At 35.6% G+C, this 15,065-nt stretch overlaps 3 protein-coding genes across 4 annotated transcripts in view; 1 reads left to right on the top strand and 2 right to left on the bottom strand.

Moving 5' to 3' along the window:
- The window catches only part of LOC126370866 (BTB/POZ domain-containing protein 2-like), a 133,293-nt gene that overhangs the window by 47,965 nt on the left and 70,263 nt on the right, over window positions 1-15,065 (bottom strand). The gene's annotated exons all lie outside the window — the stretch shown is intronic.
- LOC126370895 (dolichol-phosphate mannosyltransferase subunit 3) lies at window positions 2,954-3,564 on the top strand. 2 transcript variants are annotated; one of them, XM_050016011.1, is made up of 2 exons: window positions 2,954-3,048; window positions 3,179-3,564. In XM_050016011.1, exon 2 carries the CDS (start codon window positions 3,183-3,185, stop codon window positions 3,459-3,461), a length of 279 nt encoding a protein of 92 aa, XP_049871968.1. In that variant the 5' UTR covers window positions 2,954-3,048; window positions 3,179-3,182; the 3' UTR covers window positions 3,462-3,564. The 2 variants fall into 2 exon arrangements, with proteins under 2 accessions (XP_049871968.1, XP_049871967.1); XM_050016010.1 differs by having other exon boundaries at window positions 2,969-3,108.
- Window positions 7,181-15,065, bottom strand: part of LOC126370836 (uncharacterized) — a 33,599-nt gene continuing 25,714 nt past the window's right edge. The window contains exons 2-3 of the mRNA XM_050015859.1: window positions 10,819-10,967; window positions 7,181-9,950 (exon numbers count right to left, since the gene is read on the bottom strand). Of these exons, the coding sequence (XP_049871816.1) occupies window positions 9,741-9,950; window positions 10,819-10,967 (359 nt within the window). The 3' untranslated portion in view covers window positions 7,181-9,740. The remainder of the gene's footprint in view (window positions 9,951-10,818; window positions 10,968-15,065) is intronic.

Genomic DNA, 15,065 nt, shown 5'->3' with positions numbered 1-15,065 from the left:
AAAATTACATTTTTTAATTTTTTTATTTTTTAATTTTTGGTCTGGTTACATAAACCTTTAGGCCAGCACTTTTTAAAATGGAAGGCTTTTCGGCGGGAAACGGGAACGGGACAGTTGCTTTCTTCGTTGAGTAATCTAAATAATTAATACGAAGTGGTGTTTTGTGGTTAATGATCGCATTAAGTTAGTCGGAAGACATTCGCGAGTGTTATTATATTGGAGTATTCAATAAACAAAGTGTATCTGCCTATTTTCGCTTCGTGCCGGGAGGCCGCTTCATAACTCAAAAGTTTATGGCTTTTCGGCGGGAAACGGGAACGGGACAGTTGCTTTCTTCATTGAGTAATCTAAATAATTAATACGAAGTGGTGTTTTGTGGTTAATGATCGCATTAAGTTAGTCGGAAGACATTCGCGAGTGTTATTATATTGGAGTATTCAATGAACAAAGTGTATCTGCCTATTTTCGCTTCGTGCCGGGAAGCCTCTTCATAACTCAAAAGTTTATGCGGACTTTTGAGTTAATTCGTTTGGGGTTCGGAGTAGGAGCCTACTCCGAGGGTGGGGGCTTAGGTTTCATCATCATCACCTTTCATCATTTCATTAATCATCAAGAAAAAAAATACGTCAGACATGGCTGTATGGGCATAGTTCCCTTTGCCTTACCCTTCGGGGAAAACCCTCAGAACAATAACTAAAGCATAGAAGGAAGGCTAAAATAAGAATTTAGAAACTATAAACCGGCTCTTTTCTAGCTTACGACACAAACTATGAGTGAGAAAAGGACAAATGATTCGCTCTTTGCTACATTTTTTCCGAGGTTGTCACAAGTTGTCACAACATGAAATGTCATTTGGACCTATTGGACTCATTTTAACTCGGCCAAATACATAGTAACATAACATAAGAAGATTTTACTTATATTTACCGAACTATTTGACACGGTCGCGTGAACTTTGTTTACGAGTGTCTTGTGTTCAGATTGTTTTAAGTGATAATTTAACAATATTTTTCCAAATAAATGGAAAGAAACTTTTATTTATATTAAATAATTGAGTCTCTCGACTCTGTGACATTATGTCTTGTGTGGTATGGGGCTGCAGCTCACATTCAGGAAGAAAAGAAAATAGCCAACAACTTCTGTCGTTTCATCGGTAAGTTTTTTGTAATTTTCTAGTGAAATGTGAACTGCTGAACAATTTTAGGAAAGTAATATGTTTTGCTGAATAGATTTGTAGCATAAAATATTTGAGATATCCATTATATTATACGTTTCATCGATGAATACGGAATTGATTTGAGGTTATGTTGATTGTCCATAGTGATGTACTAAAATTATCGATACTTTTAATTTTTAGATTCCCTGTAGACGATAACAAAGAGAAAGAATGGATAATTCACATTAATAGACGAAATTGGATTCCAAATAAGTACAGCCGTATTTGCTCGAAACATTTTACTGCGGATTCATTTATGTGTGTTCCTAATTCGAAGTGGAGACGTCTTCGAGACGATGCTATTCCTACATTGAACATTATAGATCAGACAGATGAAATGGTAATTACGGCCGAGCACCACACACCCGAAGTCTCGACGGCAAAAGGGACAAAATTGTGGGTCCGCGTTAAATTCCCATATTTCGCCAGTTTTTGGCTAGCGGCCCACTCGGCAGCCGGCCCTGCGGTTCGAGTAGTACGGGGCAGGTGCGTTGCTGCAAACCTGCAAGCGCAGGTCGCGTCCCACAATAAAGCACGCTCCCTCTCCTAGGGTATGAGCGTGAGCCCATCGGGCCTCTTACCGTCTGTGCGGCTTAGACCCGGCGGTTCCAATTTGCACGGCACGTCGATCAACACCAGTGCACGGCGGATGACATCATAAATAAATTCGAAAATCAAATAACAGTTGGCTATTTTCTTTCCTTCCTGAATGTGAGCTGCAGCTCCAAACTAATATAAACCAGACAATGGTGCTAATTCCTGTAAATACCATCTAATTTTATTTTAAGTTATATCTGTCATTTTCTTATCCGCCGAAAAGGAAAAGGACGGGTAATCGACAAGCATAAAATTTATGGAACACACGTCAATTTTAAGGACAAATCTAAAACAACCGTCTAAAAATTTTACATCAGTCAATAACCCGACACAGGTAAGTAGACAGCACGTCAAACGGATTGCATACCAGCGACATACCTTTTTGATTCGCCCGGGTTATTCATTCATTTACTCATTCTTCCTAAAATTAAGAGCTGTGAATCATCCGTTCCTTTCCTTTTCGATGGATATGAAAATGACGGATATAACTTAAAATAAAATTAGGCGGTGTCTGCAGGAATCGGGGCCAATATAATCCAAAAATGGTTAGATACTTACCTATCAGAGACAGTGTCTCCTTTCATCAAGAAGAAAATAATTGCGTCCTACAAAAAGAAATCTTGTAAAAAAAAATATCGACATTAATTGTAAGTAAATTTAATTTTATCGACATATTACGAAAGTGAAACCCAACACTAGGCATTGAAAAACTTGTGACAACCTACGAAATTACGAAATAATTTTTGTATATGCGTCTTTGTCTAACATTACGCCGGTTCCGTAAGATAAAGTAGAGCAGAATTATAGAGTTCTGTTGCTATTTTAGCCTTCCTTCTATGCTTTAGTTATTGTTCTGAGGGGAAAACCAAAACAAAATAAAATAAAAAATAAAATGGAATTGTAGGTTGGTTGGATACACGCATATATGTTATGCAATATATTTGTGAGATTTAAAAGAGGAAAAGCTCCAGCAGACCAAGGCATTAATATCTAACTCAAATAAACAAAGACTATATTACAATTGTAGAAAAATAATATACCAATAAAAAACCTTATAGCTCTGGTCATTGCACAGATGTCTATGTTGCGCAGTGACGAATATGATCATGGTAGGATTTTGGTTTATTTTTATCCGATGGTAATGTCAAAGTGACACTGACATCATACCAATTCTATTGTATACTTTGGTGATGTGTTTTGCCGTGAAAAATTAATATACAGACGGAATAAGAAAGGTATTTTACCAGTATCACACGGTCTTAAGCCTACTGATCACGTGTTTAAATGTGTAATTTGTAAGCTCACTTTCATTTAAACTTTTGTATTTATTATCTTAAGAAACTAACCATATTTCATGTTTTTCAGAGCCATGACGAAGTTACTGGAGTGGATCTCTGTATTGTCCGCTCTGTTCGCGGTATGGTATTCGCTAATCGGCGGCTACGTGAAGCATCCACTCATAGAAAAGAACATGAACTTGATTTTAGTATCTCCAATATTATTTGTCATATTGTTTGGTTTGTACGCTGTAACTGTGGTCCTGTATCGAGTTTTCACCTTTAACAACTGTGAAGAGGCCGCTAAAGAATTGCAGGAGCAAATTGTTGAGGCTAGAAAAGACTTAAAAGAGAAGGGAATAAAGTGGTAAGCAGAAGTACAAATCATTCCAATAATTTGAGTAACAAAGAATATTCCATGATATATTTTATGTAAGATATGTGATTTTTGTAATATATTGTTAATTTTGTAAACAGAGTTTATTTATTTATTATTATATTCTAAAAGATTAGTACAATTCTTAGGATGGATGTGAAGGTGCCCACTTTTGGGCATATCTTAAGCTAAATTAGATTTTCAATATCATAACGATTATTGAGATTGTTTATTGGTATTTGGAGCACCTTGTACACATACATGCATAACTTCACACCTGTATACTCTATTGGGGTAACCGGGTAAGCAGCACCATATAAAGACTTATATGGTGCTTATATGGTGCTGTCAGGCAGACGCCTGACATGTTCTATTTTGGTATTAATAACAAAGTTATTAGAAGAAAGGGTTTTAAAAGAAGACAAGTTTTGTTAGTATTCATAAACTTAGATTTATTCAAGCTATTAAAATGTAGGTTCGTTTGCATATTTACAGTTGTAGATCATGTATATTTTATTATTAATATTGAAAATTCAATACTTCAGCAGTAGGTACAATTTAATGCTAAAAAAAGTAACTTTAGTTTACTTTTTTTTAAAATAACATCTAATAGCATTTAGAAATAACAGAATAAGTATTTTAGCCAGAAGTTTTGTTTTAAACATTTTTTAAAATTTACTCATGCTTAGGAAGTTTTACAATTGGTCCAAAAAGTTTGGATGTGAATTTGAAAATTTAAAAGAACATAATGCATTTTGATTGCTTATATCTAAATATAATTATCATTAAAGCTTAGCTGGTTCACATAATACATAAAACAACCTGCTGAATATCACATATCATTCTTACTGTGTATAATTTAAAGCGGGAAGTGCACATAATTAAATACATTATTCAAATAACAAAACTTAATAAATATGATTCTAAAAGTCAAGTATTTAAACCTAAAAATAATTAAAAAATAAAACAATATTTTTTTTAAATATTAATTTTAGTGTTACTGTTATTGAAAATTATAAACTTGTTGTTACTTACTTTTTTTCATTAAGGTAATGTTTTTTTTTTTACAATAATGCTATGCAGAGTATTGCATTTGGGCTCTGCTTATAAAATTGTCTCTACATCAATTCATTGTCTTGAGCTACATTTCAATAAGTTTCTCTAGTTCTCTTGTGTTCCCTTATATTTATTTAATCGCATATTATATTTATATTGAAATATTCTATTTTAAATATCCTATCTACTGAATGAAGTAGAAGTTCTGATACTGACCAGTGAAAAAAATAATGTTTTTATGGAACTTTGTGGAATCAATTTCGGCCACTTTGAATAAAAAATCGGCAAATAATAACGCCTGCAGAGCCACATTTTTTTAAAGGCACTAGGAAAACTTAAAACTTGATTTATGGATGGTTTAAGCTAAGAATGAATCAAGCATTTTTGCCTTATGTAGCTTGGTATATCATAATTTGCCGAAAACTTCGTCGAAAATTATTCTGCCGTTTTCTGTTATTTAGTATAGAATATAACTACCTATATCAATCGCAAATCATTTTTCATTCCTTTTGCAATCTTTCTAAATTAAAAAACCTGCAACCATGAGCGTGCCCAGAGTAAAAATAAAAAAGGAAAAGTGGTACAATACCCAGATTTTATTTTTTTACTTTTCTAAAAAACCTGTCAATTTGGCCGGCAATTTTTCATCATATATTACTTTTAATTAGGTATGAGCATACAGGGTGTTAGTGACATCGTACCGAATACTGAGAAGGATGATTCAGACCATGATTCTGAGTTGATAACAAGTGGAATTTCCTCTCGGAAAATTCATGAAAATTTAAATGCTTTTTTAAATTATTTTCAATTCCATAATCTTGCGACGGAAAAATTCCGCTTAATATTAACTCAGAATCATGTTCTGAATCGCCCATCAAAGTTTTCGTTACGATGTCACTAACACCCTGTATACGTACATTTTTATTTTTCCTGGTCAGTTAGAAAAATCAATTCCAAATGCTAGATAGGTAAACTGTGTTCGTAATTAGTTGTTAGTTCACTGTCAGCAACATATTTTATTTAGACACGACTACACTTTATGGGCGTATAGTCACGCAAATACTCGTACCACATGGTTATATCAGTGCAGTTATACCGATGCGATGGTTGAAAGGGATACGATGTTTTAACACACATTTAGCAACAGTCTCTTTTAACTTCAGAGAATTATTATTTATTATATAAGTTATCTGGTGAAGGTCGCGGGAAGCCGCTGGATGCGGGCAGCGCAGGACCGATCGTCGTGGAGATCCTTGGGGGAGGCCTATGCCCAACAGTAGGCGTCGTACGGCTGATGATATAAGTTGCCTTTGGCCTAGCCTGAAAATGAATGTCCCGCACAAGATATGCGTTTTAGGCATTTCTTTATTTTTCTCATTTACTTTTTTATTAATTATTTAACCTTTCTATTGTTTTCCCGTTTTCATCGAATGAATCCCCCTTAAAAGAGTCCGCTAACAGTAACGCTCTATAATAAGGCTTCGACACACTAAAAACGCATTGCGAGGCAGTTTAAACATAATATTTTGCTATGCTATATTTTATTGATGCTATATTTGTTTTTGAAATCATATAAACATTATGTATTTTATTTTTACGCACTAATTCATCGATTTTTGTAAATCCATGTCGCACGTTGAACTGCGCTATATCGCACAGGCCTGTGTTCAAACTGCTGCGCCTACGCAGTTACTGTTTTAGGCATAAAAAATAAGTTTAGTTTCTTACATCATAATATAGCGTACCTACGTAATATTATATGCGTAGCGCCGCTCTTGCGCTGCTATTGCTTTTAGTGTGCCGAAGCCTTTACTAATGTGACTAACATAATTGTTAGTCTCGCCTTTATGCATAGCTATCTGTGTATATAGATATTTATAGGGGGTGGGTTTCTGACAGGCAAGCATATTTATTGCACGCTATGGCTTCGTTTTTACGCCGTTTGTAGGTAATGTTTCATTACCTAATCGGGGCCATAATTTTTCACATCCCTGTTTTCCTTTTTAAGGTTCTGTACCAAGACGGTTTATTAAAAAAATGTTCTTAACAGTTACGAACATAGTTTACGTTTTATTTACAAGTTAAATAGTTTTGCGCTATTCTAGTTTAGGTAGTTCTAAACAGGCGACGATTATGATCATAATTTAATGCTACAATTCTGAAATGTGTCTAGCTAAGTGAAATATAGAAGTGGAAATCTTTTTTTTTACCCTTACCATGTGATTGGAAACTTGTCATGATGTTTTAAACCTATATACCTAGATGTGGATTCAAAATTAAGTTGTTGGCGGGGCCAGCCCTCGCGTCACACCACAGCGTCACGCGCCGCGCATTATATCGAGGGATTCGACCAATCAACGTCTAATTCGCGCCGCGCGCGCCTGTTGTTATATAGACCCTGCTAAGGCTTTAACAAGTTGCAAACAATTACGAAAAACGACAGTGACAATGATAAAAATGTTTGGGATTGACAGTCCACATCAAGGTATATAAGTTAAATCTACTACAAACATAATTTTTCAACCTCAGGTTACATTAGTGTTGCCCATCGACTACCCATAAAATCTACCGACATTCTAGAACATTCTATAGGCTGTCGATACTAGTATTGACCTATTAGATGGTTACTCAAAGTTTAAAACTATCTATACTATTGACAGGGTAACTGATTTTTTGGATTTACTGTCGATAGTTCGGCAACACCAGTCTAATTATTTAAGGTCTTCTATCGTGCGGGTTGTGAGGTGGAGTACCAACCTCATCAACCCTGGCGTCAGGGTTACTATTGAGCCGCCAAAGGCCCCTGACATGGCTGATTTAAGGTTACTATACATATTATATAATTATGAACTCAACTACTGGATCAATTTATTACTTTCTACACTAGTAACACATAACATCAAAACAAGGTTTCGAAAGAAAGACGGTTTGACTACGTGGTTACTTAAAATTGGTCCAAAATGTTATTAAATTGTTGCTAACTTCAAATATTAGTGGCACAAACGGGTAATGAGGGATTTCAAATTAATAGGGACCAAAATAATTACATGCAATGTTTTTAAGTAGGTGTCTCTTGTCGTCTTTAAGTTACAACTATTTAACTAGTAGTTAGAATAGGTTTTATTTCGCACCTCTACGTATTATAATGGGTTGTTTCCAACTATTCAAATCAGTTACTTTTTACTTAACGTCAAAACTAGATATTACTATTTAATTTGTATGGAAACGTACACCGTGTCGTCATAGGAAAAAAATGATACGTAAGAACATATTGTTGCGTCTCTATTAAAATTTGGCTATAAATTAAATAGTAAAATCAATTTATTTTTGACCTAGGAAACTATTCAATTATGAAACAGAATTATTATGGCTTAGTGCCATCAGAGAGGTCTCACTTTCGGTTCCCGGTCGGGACAGTTTATAAAATTATCATTTATATTTTGAGTCCGGTGTATTTCTCTATTTCTACCGACCAACTTTGGTGGAGCATGGTGGATAACTCCGAACAATAAGAGTAGTGGAATATATATAATAGTTTGTTTATGTTACTTACGTATTATTCTGTTCACGACTGAAAGGAAGGTGTAAGGCGTAAAAATTATTAATAAATATTTGTACTATAAGTATATTTTTTTAAAAAGCGTACTAAGAAAATTGGGAAATCTGTTACTGGTCTCTCCACCATATATCCCCCATATATGTTATTCTTCGTTACGTAACTAGATAGGCTTCTTAATTTTATAACCTGAAAATCAAGATTTGGAGAAGAGGTACTTAGTAACTCTGAATAAAGAACAAGAAAAAACATCAGTATGGCTCGGGGAGAACTGGAGGAATGACATCAGTCATTTCTTTTATATATAAAAAAAACTAAACTTGAATACGATATTGAAATACTTTAACATGAAAAAGAACCAGTGCTTGCTTATTGGTATAAAAACCAGACATCTGTATTATGAAAATGACACGAAAATTGCCGTCGTTGACGTTTACTGTTGCGAACCGCATACGAAATTAACGTTGAATTTTATTGTAACTTTTTCTTTTTTAGTACTTAAGTACAGTCATGAGCAATATAATGTACCCACTTTAGGACTCTGTCGCACTAACATATTTGACATTTAGTGAGACTTACAGTTCAATTTGTCAAAAAAGTTAATGTGACATGGTACCAAAGTGTATACATATTAATGCTCGTGACCGTACCTATTGGTCTCGGCTACTAGCCGTAATAACATATTCGCCATCCCGCAGTGGAGCAGCGTGGTGGATACCGCTCCATACCCCATCCGGTTGATTGACCAAGCAGCCCTATAATTATTTATTCAATGTCATGGACCGACATATACAGTTTAAAATAGAGCTGTTACATAATTACTTTTTCCGATAGATGTGCACCTTTTAAAAATAATATTTTTTTTAAATGAATTATTTTAAAAGCCGGGAACGGAACCCATTCTAACTAGTAGATAACAGTTGCGTAGTACTTTCGTGTTTTATTGATGATTTAAATGTAAGACTAAAATTAAATATTGAAATGGATTAAATTTAAAAAGGTAAAATTCGTCAGTTTTCTATCCCTACTTTGGTGGAAATATCACGATTATAGAGGATACTAAGTATTTGAACACTTCTATTTAATGTAAGTACGTGAAATTCCATTAGTTTTAAAGACTAGCTTGTTTATTAAGTCTTAATTAATATCTAAATTCTAAGCACTCGTCTGAATGTTGATGAAAAACTAAAAACCTCCATTATCTTCTTTCTCGCTTGTTAACCCTCCATTATCACAATAAATAGTTTTGAGAAGAAAAAGTAGTATGTATTTGGTATTAATTTGCGATCTCTTTGCGATTTCATTATTCATATTACAAATACCTACGGACAGAAACGGTTCACAATAAAGGCAAATAGCAGTGGTTATGAAGACAGAATAATGTCAGCATATTCGCCATTTGAACTAAGTTAACCAAAATCTAATTCATATTACGTTTTCCGACCATTAGTCGCTTATTTGTCACTAAATCACACATTTTCTTCACTGTCCGTGAGCAAGTTTATTTGCAGCAATTTTAATCAAAATGCCGCCATTATGCTCCAACTTTTAAAAATATTCACAGCATTAGATTACTGGCCTTTGAGCCTTCAAAATTTTCACAGAAAATGTTGCCAGACTATTTTAATATTTTTTTATATTTATAGCCTATTTGTTCGGTTCTCATACGAGTCTGGAGACGGCAACGGCTAGAAGGCTGATGCCTGATAGCTTGTAGTGGTTGAAGGTGGGGGTGAGGTGGTGAGCTGAGGAGTTGCCTGCCAGGATCAGGGCCCGCAGCCGCTGGCGCTCGCGATACCGGGTGTCTTCACCGGGGGGGTCTAGACATTCAAACTCACAGCACCTTTCGCCCACTCTGAAGTTTTTGCAGAACTGTTGACAAGAAGCAAATTAGCTTAAAAAGTAAGTATTTAAGAGTTAAATCATGAAATAGCATAACTACAATTTCATTCCGGGTAAAGATAGAGAACTAAATCACCTAAATTGAAACTAGTGTGTTTATTGCGTAGTTTTGTTAACAAAAGTCACATACGATAAGGAGCTTAGATACTATGTTTTTACCATAAGGAGACAATATACAAACTCACGTCCGTATAACATCTCCTACAATTAAGTCTACCCAAACATTTTCTTCAAAGAAAATACGAAGGAAAGAACCCTCAATGAACTTGTTAAGAAATTCAAAGGCACATGAGAAAGTTGTGCAATGCGGCAGTTTTGGTACAGACTTACGTGGTGCTTTGCACCAACTGCGATAAGTGTTCGGATGCGATAACTGTACGTAGATAAATAAATATAAATTAGTAATTTATTTAACAACTCTACCTAGAATTAGAGTCATTATTTATATCACTTTTATTACCTAGTATTAATTGTATAAAATATATATATTTTAATAAACAACTCTAATCTAATATCTCTTATTACCTATAATAACATTTTATTTTTGTTACTGACTGTTCATTCTCGTCGTCATATTTAATAATCTTAATCAACAAAAACATTTTTTTATCCGCCCGCGTACGTTTGTTCACTAGGTACAATCAAAGAGCAAAAGTTCAGTCACTGAGCCCAGCGAATTATTTGTAAACAGTGTTTACAAAAAAATTTCATGTGCGCTCAAAATTTCAGATACGTCAGTTAGCGACGTCAGCGTTTTATATGCTGCAGTTCGCCGAAAAACGCCAGAGTTCAGCGATTATTTGCCCAGAGGGCAACACTGACATTGTGATATACTTACATAAGGCGGATCACAGTAGATGGCCTTGCACCACATGGGCTCGGCGTGGTAACAGACACACAGGGAACACACCCCGGGACCAGGCACATATAGCAGCCCGTGAGGCACCGACTTTCCTTCCCAGTCGATGCATTCTTCTTCTACGCATGCTGGAAAGAGACAAGGATATTATCTAAGATTGCGTGCTTGTTTAGTCACTGGAGCTGTGCTCTATGGTCATAGAATAATAGGGTAGTTTCCAACTAGTCAAATCAGTTACTTTTTACTAAACGTCAAAACACGAAATTACTATGAAATTCGTAGGAAAAAGCAACCCGTGACGTCATAGAAAAACGTGACAAAATGTCGCACTTATTATTACATTTTTATTTATTGAAATTCATAAATAAGTTAAATAGAAAAAGGGAAACGGTTTTTGGCACCTTTAGATCTGTCTTTATTTAGTAATCGGAATTTCATAATTTATCTTTGGCCTAGGAAACTACCAAATTTTTACAATAAGATCACGCGTACTTCCCGTTGGGGTAGGCCACGTAGGCAGAGACCTACTACAATCCTGACACACCACTGTCGTTTCTTCCACTCTCATCAAAGACTTCATGCATACTCGCCGGTTTAGAGTACGCTTTTGAGGATATTTTTAAATCAAATTAAATGAGTTTTAGATAATTAGGGGTAATGCTTTCATTTACGTTTGATCCGTTATTTACGGGACATCCTGTATTAGGTACGGTTACGGGATTGGCTTACTGCCAGACGTGAATTGATCACTACACTGGACTTTTATTTCGCGTTATTTTTGCGGATTGAAAATCTGATGTGGATCATGTAATTGAAAAAATATATTTTAAAATAAACGTTTAGGTAATCATAATATATATTTTTTAATTTTTTTTTAGTATGTATGTATTAAAATTACATAACATAACACATAAACAGCCTATATACGTCCCACTGCTGGGTACAGGCCTCCCCTCAATCAACCGGAGGGGGTATGGAGCATACTCCACCACGCTGCTCCAATGCGGGTTGGTGGAGGTGTTTTTACGGCTAATAGCCGGGACCAACGGCTTAACGTGCCCTCCGAAGCACGGAATCATCTTACTTTTTCATCTTTTTTTTTTTAAATTACGAATAATTAAAACATTTCAAATTCAAATCATAATATAATAACGGCCTCCGTTAAGCGTTGGGCTCACGATGTTCGAATCCCGGTGGGGACATATCACAAAAATCACTTTGTGATCCCTAGTTTGGTTTTTTCAAAATTCCACTTCATATCAACTCAGAACAATGGTCTGAATATCCCCTAAAGTTTTCTTTACGGTATCACTAACTCGCCTTGTATAGTAGTTATACCAAAAATATTAGATTTTATAAAAGTTGCTCATAAAAGCTGCAGTTATTTGGACAAAGGGGAAAAATAAAAGAATGCGGAACCGGATATAAAGCTTGTCAGCGGTCGGCACTCGCTAGAGGACCGGGTAGACGGTTCTTTCGCGATGTAGTGGCGTCGAATTGAAACTGTTTTTTTATTAACAAATTAATTAGTACTTAGTAATAAGACCACTCATTGTACGTACTTACTCTATTTCTCTTTTGTTTCTCTATCTTTCAATATTTTATATCTTTATTTGCATGTGATGGTGGTAATAAAATCTTTATTGCAAACGTACACAGTAGGCTGGATCATTATAGACGGCGATACGGCTCACCGCCTATCACGTTGGTCTAACAGAAAGTTGAGTGAGGTATGGGTACTTACCATAGATCATATTGCGATAGATGTACCTCTGACTACCCCAATGGATTTTCCAAGATTTCGCCAAGAAATATATACATAGATAGCGCTGTACAAATTTGCCTTCGGATAACATACCTATGCATCTTATATCTTAGTTTTTGGGTATAAATCATAGTCCACCCCAAACGGGATTACTCGTAAAAGCGTCAAGTCTAGACACGTGTGTCTAAAGAAAGCCCAGACGTCGAAGTCTATAATTACATTAGCAAGGTCAAACAGTTTTGGTCAAACAGAGGAGTAATAAAGGTGAAATTGTTTGTCGTATACAGGATGTTAGTACATGATGTTAGTGACGTCGTAACGAAAACTGAGGAATGATTCAGACCATGATTTTTTTTCTTAGGTTTTGGCTTCGCGCGGCTTGCGAATTTGCCAAAAACAAGGATCGGAATTTGGAAAAGGAAAAGGAAAGGGAACAGACCATGATTGGCTACTTGATAGTTGTAATGTAACAATAAAATATGAAATATGTCGGATATGGTAGTTTATCATTTAATGATAATTATCCAATAGCTTTTTTTATTAAGGTAATTTTTAAATATTTTATTTTTACAAAATAAAATGTGTTTTTTTATCTGTGTATTACAAGATTCGAAACACGGACGGCAATGATTGAACTTCGTGTCCATCACATTTCACAAAATAAAAAGTTTCTTTTCTTATTGAAATATGACGTCTCTGGGCAAAATGTCACGTGACCAACCGTTGTCGCGCGAAATTTGAAATTAATGAAGAAAAATATGTTTTTTTCTTTTCGAGAAAATAAAATATTTTAAGACGTATAAAATAAGCATGTGTATTTTTTTAAATATTTATACGAAAACTGTTAAGTAGCCAATTCTGAGTACCTAGTTATCAAGTGGAATTTTCCGTCACAAAAGTGTGGAACTGAAAAAAGAAACCCTAAGCTTTTATGAACTTTTAATATAATTTAAAAAAAAAAACATGAATTTTGCGACAGAAAATACCACTTAATAGAATTATGATCAGAATCATCTCCTCCCCCCCCCCCCCAGTATTCGTTACGATGTCACTAACACCCTGTATAGTTAAATGAACAAATCGTTAGGTGCCGAGAACATTCGAAAACTTGTTTACATTTTGCATGTTACAGTATTTGTAGATCCAATTATTTCTTTTTATACCTGTCTGCCACAGACATTCAAACTTCTCGGTCGAGCATTTAATACGAAATTAATGACGTCATGCCTATCTGATTAACATCAAGGTAAGATTGAGTATTGTGAGCTACTGCTAAGCCGCTACTTCAAAAGCGCACCCCTGATGCCGGGCAGCATCAGTATCAGTACTGGTTGGAGGCCGAGGAAATGGATTCTGGTAGGGCTCTAGCTAGAACATCACCGAAATTAGTCGGTCTACTGCGGAACGGAAGGCTATTGGGGCAACCACCGTTCTACACGCCCTATCTATGGAGTAATGAAAATGGAGGCGATTACTCCACCGACAAGAGCGCAGCTTTTAAATAAAGAGAGAGAGAAGATTGAGGCGCCCTCTATGAATACCGATTTTGGGCCGAGTTCGAGGTTTTTCCTTAACGTCGCCTCAACTCAGGACAGAGTCGAGGTAGGTACAGGGGGTTAAAATGGCCACCTCGAAGCAATTCATCTAAGAAAGCAATGTTGCAATTTGACATATGCGCATATAAAAGTAAGTGCGCAATGCAAACAAATGTCAAATAGCAATATTTATTTGAACCGAGTTTGTGTAAGTAGCTTAACATCGGGCTATTAAATACCGCTCGATATATATTTCAACGAACGTCCCCGTGCCAAGAGACATAAAAAATGATTTACCATACGTTAGCGTCTGCCTGGTGCCCTGGAGAGTCATAAAATCGAGACTTTTTTAAAATTAGGTCAAGTTCGAGATTATGCGTAAAAATTGGCTTTTTTACACCGATTAGGGTATTTTAGGGATGGTGTGGTTTTTGAATAAAAATGTTTCCGGACAAGTAGTTAATGTCATCTACGGCAAATCTACAATAAGTCACGTCAAAAAAATAAAAAAATAAAAGGGAAGGCGAACGTTGTGTCTTATAAGGAAGTGACAGAATTGGTCTTTGATAAACGAGAATGGAGAATGCTACACCGACAAGAGCGTGGCTCTTAAATTGATGATGAGTATTTATTTTATTTCTTCGCTAGACTGGTAGGAAAAGTAGAATAGAAACTAAACAAGGGCCCTGGCACCAGGGTTGAATGCTAAACGCATGGATACTCGTAGTTCTAGGTTTGGGAGGAAAACGAGACACGAGAGCAGTTAACTCCATCCACAGAAACTTTTTCATGCTGAGGGTGCGTAAACTTTGACGCTATAAGTACACTCACGAACGAAAATTCCTCGCAGACGCTGCTTAACACTTTAGCTGCTAGATCCATGTGACAAATATGAGCATTTGGAACCTCGAGGCGTGCGTTACGCA

This window comes from Pectinophora gossypiella, chromosome 11 (assembly GCF_024362695.1).
Source record: "Pectinophora gossypiella chromosome 11, ilPecGoss1.1, whole genome shotgun sequence".
Lineage (NCBI taxonomy): Eukaryota > Metazoa > Arthropoda > Insecta > Lepidoptera > Gelechiidae > Pectinophora > Pectinophora gossypiella.
Note: the sequence above shows the minus strand (reverse complement) of the source record. Positions and strands in the feature narration are given on the sequence as shown.